The sequence below is a fragment of the Zosterops lateralis genome (genome assembly GCF_965231275.1).
Source record: "Zosterops lateralis genome assembly, chromosome: 26".
Taxonomy (NCBI): Eukaryota; Metazoa; Chordata; class Aves; order Passeriformes; family Zosteropidae; genus Zosterops; species Zosterops lateralis.
The window spans coordinates 2,173,691-2,182,154 of NC_139786.1; the positions used below are offsets into that span (position 1 = coordinate 2,173,691).

The window sequence follows — 8,464 nt, forward strand, 5'->3', positions numbered from 1 at the left end:
TCTGTCCCGTGTCCCTGGCGTGTCCCGCCTTGTCCCTCCCGTGCCCCGTGTTCTTGCCGTGCACCTGCCGTGTCCCATCTCCCGGCGTGTCCCCCCCATATCCCGCCGTGTCCTGTGTCCCCCCGTGTCCCTTGTCCCATCTCCCGCCGTGTCTCTCCCATGTCCCGCCGTGTCCTGTGTCCCCCCGCGTCCCTTGTCCCATCTCCCGCTGTGTCTCTCCCATGTCCCATATTCTGCCGTGTCCCTCCCATATCCCGCGTCCCGCCGTGTCCCATGTCCCTAGTGTGTCCCGCCGTGTCCCTCCCGTGTCCCATGTCCTCCCATATCCCGCCGTGTCCCGTGTCCCCCCTCCAATATCCCCCGCCGTGTCCCCTGTCCCGCCGTGTCTCTCCCCTGTCCCCTGTCCCGTGTCCGGTGTCCGGTGTCGCGCCCGTGTGGCGTGTGCGGAAGCGGCGCGGGCGGTGACGCGCGGGCGGGAGGCGGAAGCGGCGCGGGGCGATCGCGGGGCGGCGGCGGCGGCGGGGCCGGGCCGGGCCCGGCGAGGCCGCGGGGCCATGACCGAGTACAAGCTGGTGGTGGTGGGCGCCGGCGGCGTGGGCAAGAGCGCGCTGACCATCCAGCTCATCCAGAACCACTTCGTGGACGAGTACGACCCCACCATCGAGGTGAGCGGGGCCGCGGGATGGGGATTGCGGGGGGAACGGGCCGGGCCGGGCCGGGCGGGAGCGGGGCCCCCTCAGGGCCCGGCAGCGCTGCCCGGCCCGCGGCCCTGCCCCGGGATTCCCAAAAAACACCCAAAAAGGCCCCCCCGGGTCTGGGCAGGGCGTGGGTTCTGCTCGCTGCGAGGGTGTTTATAATTTTTTTTTTTTTTTTCTCGTGTTGAGGGATTTCTTTATTTCTTTAAAGTAACAGGAGTTCTGTGTTTTGTAACAAAGGGTGAGAGGGTTTAGAGTCTCGTTTGAAATGGGTTATGTTGGGTATGGTGTAAAATGTCATATTTTGGGGAATATATAAAATATTATTGGTTTAGATATTGGTAGTTTTTCATTAGAGATGGATGAGAATCACAGAAACGAGGGATTTGGGATATCCTGGTTTGGGTTGGAAGAGACCTTTAAAGCTCATCTCATTCCACCCCCAGCCCTGGGCAGGGACACCTCCCCCCATCCCAGGCTGCTCCAGGCCCTGACCTGGGACACTTCCAGAGATCCAGGGACACCCCCATCCTCTGCAAAACAACCAGAAAACCTCCTCTCTCTGTTTTAATCATTATTATTTTTAGTTTTGCCCCATACACACCCCGGGCAGGGCTGGGCAGGGCAGGGCAGGGCTGACCCCACACCTCCCTGTGCTGCAGGACTCATACAGAAAGCAGGTGGTGATCGATGGGGAGACGTGTCTGCTGGACATCCTGGACACGGCGGGGCAGGAGGAGTACAGCGCCATGAGGGACCAGTACATGAGGACAGGGGAGGGATTTCTCTGTGTCTTCGCCATCAACAACAGCAAATCCTTCGCCGACATCAACCTCTACAGGTACAGCTGGGGCTGCCCCACCTGCAGGGACATGGGGACAGGATGAAGCACTGAAGTGTCTCAGTGAAAGCTCAGTAATGGATAAATATTAAATCTCCCTCTTCTTGCAGAAGGTTTTGTCACTGTGTTTTTGCATTGTTTACAGGAGATGCGGTTTTTTCAGTCCCTTTAAAGTTTTTAGCTTTTATTTCCCCATTCACTTTTAGCTTGAGAGAGTTTCTGGGCTGGGCCAGCACAGGAATCACTTCAGACTTGTCCTGACTTCCTTTCAAGGACATGTCCTGACTTTCTTTCTTCATGTTGATAAATAACATGGAGAATGCACAGAATCACAGACAGGGATAGGTTGGAAGGGACTTTAAACTCATCCAGACCCAGCCCTGCCATGGGCAAGGACACCTTTCATTATCCCAGGCTACTCCAAGCCTCAATGTCCAACCTGGCCTTGGACATTTCCAGGGATCCAGGGGCAGCCAGAGCTTCTCTGGGCACCCTGTGCCAGGGCCTCACCCCCACCTTTAGTCAGTTAAGGCTGGGATGGGTTTTAGGTGGGGTTTTTTTGTGTTAATCATACCATCAATCCATATAAATATCTCCAAGGGGTGCCAAGAGAACAGTGTCAGACCCTTCCATGGTGCCCAGGGACAGGGCAAGGAGCAATGGCCATAAACTAAACCACAAGAAATTCCAATTTAACATGAGGAAAGATTTCTTTCTCTGAGGGTGGCAGAGCCCTGGAACAGCTGCCCAGGGAGCTGTGGAGTCTCCCTGTCTGGACACAACCAAAACCCACCAGGGTGTGGTCACCTGTGCCAGGTGAACCTGCCTGGGCAGAGGGGTTGGACTGGGTGATCTCCAGATCTCCAGAGGGTCCTTCCAGCCCCAGCTGCTCTGAAATTCTGTGAATCAGATCCCATTTACAGCTACAGAATGTCATCTCTGAGAAAATGGGTGAGAAAATGGACAGAAGATGAATGTACAAAGTGCTTGGCCATCCTGCTGAGACCCTGCTCACCTTTAATGTGTTTTTGTGGCACAAGGTTGTTTGATCACTGAACTAAACTAATTTTTATGTTTAGAAAATAGTTCCTAATTTTTTTTTTTAAAGAGAGCAGATCAAGAGAGTGAAGGACTCTGATGACGTGCCCATGGTGCTGGTGGGGAACAAGTGTGACCTGCCCACAAGAACAGTGGACACAAAACAGGCCCAAGAATTGGCAAAAAGCTACGGAATCCCCTTCATAGAGACCTCTGCAAAAACGAGACAGGTGAGAGGCTCCCCCTGGGGCTGATTTCTTCCTGGGAAAGACAGGAATGATGTTTTCCCATCTGCTTTTTGCCTTATTTACAGGAAAAGCATTTTTTTCAATCCCTTTTACAGTTTTTACCTTTTATTTTTCCACTCATTCTTAGCTTGAAAGAGTTTCTGGGCTAGGCCAGCACAGGAATCACTTCAGACTTGTCCTGACTTCCTCCTCAAGTGGGTTTTGTTGATAAATAATATAGAGAATAAAAAAAAAAATCCCCTGAAGCTACTAACTAGGGAAGAAATAAACTCGAAATAATAAACATAACTAAAACCAATAAATTCAGAGATAGAGAGACCCGCAGTGGTTTTGTGGAAAATTAAATAACAAGAAAAAATAACACAAGCCCAAAAAAAAAGTTGGAAAAATTCACCTTTACTATCAAAACATTCAGTAAATACAACCACCAAAAACCCCTCTTAATAAACCTCCAAAATCATAAAAAAAAACTCCCAATAAGAAACAAATGCCTGCAAAATAATTCCTAAAAATACAATCCTTATGTCTTAAATAAAAAAAAATATTATAATAAATAAATACCTTCTTATAAAATCTCACTGAACACACAGAAGGAAAAGAAGTCCAGCTACTTTCTACTGCTTCAAATTATATTAAAATTTTGATTGCAGCCAATTCCAGCCCCATTCAGTGCTGGCAGGAGGAGCAGCAGAATTTCTCTCTGGGGAGTGTCAGAGACTGAGCTCACTCACCCCAGACCTGCTGTGCTCTCTTGGCTCATTAATAAAATCCAATTAGCAGATTATGATTGCAGCCAGAATTCCCCAGACTGGACTAATGGGCTTCTCCAAAGCCTCCCTGGCCATGTGGGGCTGCAGCAGGGGAATCAAGGTGCAATCAATTATTGAGCAGCAGCCAGAAAATCCTAAAGAGCTGAAGTCTAAGAATTCTAAAATTAGCCAAGGAATAGTTTGTTTCTTGTGTGGAGCCTCCTTGAGGTTTCCATGTTTATTTTAGTGGTTTTTACCCCAGGAGGAGTCAGGAGTGTAAGGAGAAGGTTTGGGAAATCCATTACATCCTTTTAGGAGCCACAGGATAAGGTGGGTGCTGCTCTTCCTGCAGAATTGTGTCTTTCAAATCCATTAAAGGGCTCTGGGGTGGGCAAATCAGTGATTTCAAAAGCTTCAAGGGGAGAAAACACCTGAGCTTGTGTTTGATCCAGGGTGTGGAAGATGCTTTTTACACCCTGGTGAGGGAGATCCGGCAGTACCGGATGAAGAAGCTCAACAGCAGCGAGGATGGGAACCAGGGCTGCATGGGACTGTCCTGCCTTGTCATGTGAAAAGGTGAGCTCTTTCTGCCTCTTTGCCTTCCAGCAGTTGGTAAGTGTGGTTTAGAAATGCTGGTTTGCTGTAGGAAGGGTTTTCTCTTATAGAACCTGTTGGTTCACAGAGATTTGGATCCTACAATGCTCAAAAAATGAAAAATTCCCTTCTAAGTTGGGAAGAGCATAAAAAAAGGAATTTTTGTTCACATCACCCTTTTGGCTGAGGGGTGGGTGGAACAAGATGATCTCTAAGGCTGCTTCCAGCACAAAATATTCCATGATTTCCACCCATTTCGGTGGTGTGACTTTCTGTGTCATTCCTTTCTGTCCCCTTCCTTTGGGAAACCATTTGGACTGTTTGGGGAACGTGTAATTCCTGAAGAAACTCCTTGAAATGGGAGTTTTTGCGCTCCTGAGTGAGTGACTCCTGCACTGCTGGGTTCCTCTGGAACCTGCTGATTCCAGGATTAACCAAATAAAATGGTGCAAATAATGAGATCTGAGTTCCCAGCTGAGGCAATTCCTTTTAACAATTCCCTGAAAGATGTTGCTCACAGGTCTGAAAACAGACAGAGCCGCTCAGGGCTTGCCCTGCTGCACTGCACACCCACCCCAGAGCAGGACAGAGCTAATTAGTGTTAATTGGATGTGTTTTCTCTTGGCTTTTCTGTTCCAGATGCCAAGAAAACGTGGTTCAGGTGCAGCTGCTGGACGAGCCTCGATCTCCTGTGCTGCCTCTCCTGCTGATCTCTGCAGTGTTTTGGTGCCAGGGACAGACTCTGGGCACCAGAGTTAATTAGCACAAGGTCCTTTTCTGTGCTCCATCTGAAGAGAACATCCATGGCATCTACCTCCCTGCTCAGCTCATGGAGCAGCAGCACCTCTGGACGTGCTGGGATTCTTTTTTCCTCACTGTGTTACCTGGGTTTGTTCAAGAAGAAAAAAAAAAAAAAAACAACAAAAAACCAGTCACAAAAGTGAACTATAGAGACTAAATGCTGTGAAAAAAAAAAAAAAAAAAAAAAAAAAAAAAAAAAAAAAAAAAGATGACACTTTACCTCTAGAGTAAAAGCTAGAAGTGCTGTGTGTCCCCTGTCTGTTGGAGCCCGTGCAGTGCTGTCAGAGGAGTGGCACAGAGTGATGTCACACGGAGTGGTGCCACCAGGAGTGTCCCTGTCCCCTCTCAGCTGGGGCTGTCTGCTCTCTGGGCACCTGTACAGCAAAAGTGCAACATCTCCAGTGCCAGGAGTGCCACCTACCTGATCCTCCATGTCTAATAAAAAGGAAAACCTTTCCTAACTTAAGTGCCTGTTTGCTAAGAAGATTTGAAGTTGTCCCTTGGGTTGAGGAAAAGCCCAAGGACTGGAATTTCTTTGGGAGCTCGTTGTCTCAAGCAGGCAAGTGTGGTGTGGGTGATCTGTGCCTGCCAGGATCCTCCAGCAGGAATTTGGAGGCTGGAAGGTCCAGCAGGCACTTGTGAGACTCTTGGACAAGGGAGGGGACACGCTGCATCTGTGTTTTACTTCTCTTTGTGGGTGGAACAGTTTATATTCTGTATTGTTTTCCTGCAGCATTCAGATCTCTTCCAAGTTGGACCAAACCTGTCAGCTGTTCGTTTTTTAACATGAACTGCCAACATTTCTGGGCAGCTCCTCACTAATTAATCTGGTAACTGGAGGTTGCTTTGGACAGCTGCTATTCAGCTCTCTCTGTAACTTGCAAATTGTTTTTGTTTTTTTTTTTCTGAATTATTTTCTTACCACAGACTGTAAAGAATCTCTTCAAAATGTCTCTAGACTGTAAAATGTAGATGGAGTTTCCTTGTCAGGGAAGGAGTGTGGGGGGCTGGAGGTGACTCTGCAGAAAGTGGTTTCTCCATCCCTGGAGGTGCCCAAGGCCAGGTTGGAGCAGTCTGGGATAGTGGAGCTGTCCCTGCCCCTGGCAGGGGTGGGATGGGATGAGTTTTAAGGTTTTTTAAGGTTTTTTCCACCCCAAACCATTCTGGGGTTCTGTGGTGAAGGGGAGAGCTGCCACAGGCACCTCCTGATTGCAGCATCTTGACAAAATAAAATGAGGAAGGAGATGAGTTCAGGGATTCACAGGAGGTGTGGGACAGGCTGGTGGGAATTCTGGGCTCTGACAGGAAATGTGATTTCTCACAACCTCAAAAATCTGAATTCTTCCTGAACAAAACACCCTCCCCTCATTCCCTGTGTGCACAGGAGTGGTCACTGCTCCAAAACCTCCTTGCACTGCCCTGGTCCTTGTGCTGTGGGGCTGAGTTTTGCTGCTGAGCTCAATTCCAGCTCTGGGGGAGGAGAAGGAGCCCGCAGCCAACAGAGGGAGCGTTTGGTCAGTGCCAGAGCAGCAGAGCAGGGAACTGCAGGGGAATCCGGGTCAGGTTGTCGGTGTCAGTCACATCTTAATTTGGAGTGCTCGATTTCAGAGGGGCATTAGGAATCAGTAAACAGAGAGAGAGGAATTTTTTTAATACTCCTTCACTACTTACAGTCTTAATTCTCTTCTGGGAATGGAGAGGCTCAATCTGCATCACATTTTCTTGATCTGTGATAATCCTTATAAATACTTTTTTTTTTTTTCAATTTATTTTAACTTTGACTGACGTGATTGATGAGAATTAAACCCACAAAAAAAATTAACATAAAATATTGTTTTCCAGCAACGTACACACAGTGCGGGGGGGGCAGAATTGTGGGGACCATTGGAACAAAATTGGAACAAAACTCCTGGGAAATGAGAAAAAAACTTTTTTGGGATGCACTGTGCTCACATGGAGCCAGCAGGGAGTTTGTGACAGTGACATTCTGTCATCCAGGTCCCTGGATTGGGGTTTGGTTTCTTGGGAAAGGCAGGAATTGGTTTTCCTGGCCAGCAGGATTGCTCAGAGCTCAGCTGCCTGTGGCCATGGGAAACCTCTGCCGTTTGATGTTTGAAGGCTGTGGGGTCAATCTGGGGAATTATTTGGGTGGAGGTTGATCATAGCAAGGCTCCACAGTGCTCAGCATTGCTCTGCTTGGCGTTAAAATGGACCAGCTGGAGCTTCAAAAGCTGGGAACTCTCAGAAATGTGTGGGAACTGACTGGAAAATTCATTTCCTTCTCTTTGCTGTTCCCTTTTTCTTAGTCTCTATAAAACCTGAAAAGGGAAAAAAAAGCCCTGGTGAGGATAGGTCTGTATTAGTGTCATTTTTGGAACCTTTAGAAAGGTTTTTAGGAATTTTTTTTTTTCAGTTTTTAGAATGCTGCAGAGCTAAGCTGCACAGGTGATACTCCCAACTCCATCAGTGTAGTTCCAAATCCAGCAAAAAATACAAAATCAGGTTGTACTAGTCAGGAGTGTGAACTGAATGGTGGTAATTTGTCTCACAGAGAGCTCTGGGTTTGGTGGCAGCCAAGAACTGGAAAGACAAAAAAACCCCTGTGAACTTTTGGGAAAATGATTTAGAAGGTTTTGCACAAGGCAGTTCCCTGGAAAAGGTGGTTTAATAGATTTGCTCCAAATCCTGTTATTTACCACAGCACAACTCTGCACTGGTGCCAAGCTGATTTCACTGCCCTGACTGCACAGGACAGACATGAACATAAAATACTAAAAAAAAAAAAGGGTAAAGCTCTTGTTCAGAACTTCCAAGTGCCAATGACTGTGGTGGATGTTCCTGTTGCTGTGGCTGAGCTCAGCCCTGCAAAGAGCCCCTGGAACTCTGGGGATGTTCCTCTCTGTGCCCCATTCCTCGGTCTGGTTCAAACAACTGCTCAGATTCTGTCCCTTGGCCTTGCCAGGACTTTGGATTTTAACCAGGATATTTCAGCTGCCATCACTTCTAGGACAGCTCAGAGTTAGAATTGGGTTTCAAGCAGCCTCAGGCCTGTGGGGGAAGGAAAACAGTGGAAATTTGAATCATTTTCTGACCTGTCTGTGCTCCTCAAAAACCCCAAACCTCGAGTGTGTAACCCTCAGGATGGTTGGGAAATGTTGGCATCTGGACTTTTTTAACCCAAGGGCTAATTTGTTGTTACTTTGTTTAATTATTTGCTTTCAATAATGCATCTCTTTTTGGTTGGAATCGAAGTAAATTATTTTGCTTCTTAAATAACTTTTTTAAAAGAATAAACTTTGAATTCTTTGGTTGTTTTCTTTGGGTTTTGGGCGTGGGATAATGAGTGGATGAAGAGGTTTATCCCAGTGTCTGTGGGGTGAGATTTACTCCATTCTGGTCCAGAGTCCAGATTTAATGACTTCACCATTCTGCATCTTGCAGCTGCTGACTCTGTTTGCAGAGTGGGGTCCCTCATGCTGATTTATATTAAAAAAAAGG

The 8,464-nt window shown here is 47.7% G+C and overlaps 1 protein-coding gene across 1 annotated transcript; it reads left to right on the forward strand.

The window, feature by feature from the left end:
* The first annotated feature begins 493 nt into the window (after positions 1-493).
* On the forward strand, positions 494-5,432 carry NRAS (NRAS proto-oncogene, GTPase). Its single transcript, XM_083878373.1, has 5 exons — positions 494-665; positions 1,358-1,536; positions 2,645-2,804; positions 4,024-4,147; positions 4,805-5,432. Exons 1-4 carry the CDS (start codon positions 555-557, stop codon positions 4,141-4,143), a joined length of 570 nt encoding a protein of 189 aa, XP_083734499.1. The 5' UTR covers positions 494-554; the 3' UTR covers positions 4,144-4,147; positions 4,805-5,432.
* The last annotated feature ends 3,032 nt before the right edge of the window (positions 5,433-8,464 follow it).

What these genes read in the sequence shown, in the direction of transcription:
- NRAS (XM_083878373.1), top strand. Translation starts at nt 555, where the DNA reads ATGACCGAGTACAAGCTGGTGGTGGTGGGCGCCGGCGGCGTGGGCAAG. An exon ending in AGTACGACCCCACCATCGAG is followed by an intron (nt 666 to 1,357) that starts GTGAGCGGGGCC and finishes CCTGTGCTGCAG; the next exon opens with GACTCATACAGAAAGCAGGT. An exon ending in GCCGACATCAACCTCTACAG is followed by an intron (nt 1,537 to 2,644) that starts GTACAGCTGGGG and finishes TTTTTTTTAAAG; the next exon opens with AGAGCAGATCAAGAGAGTGA.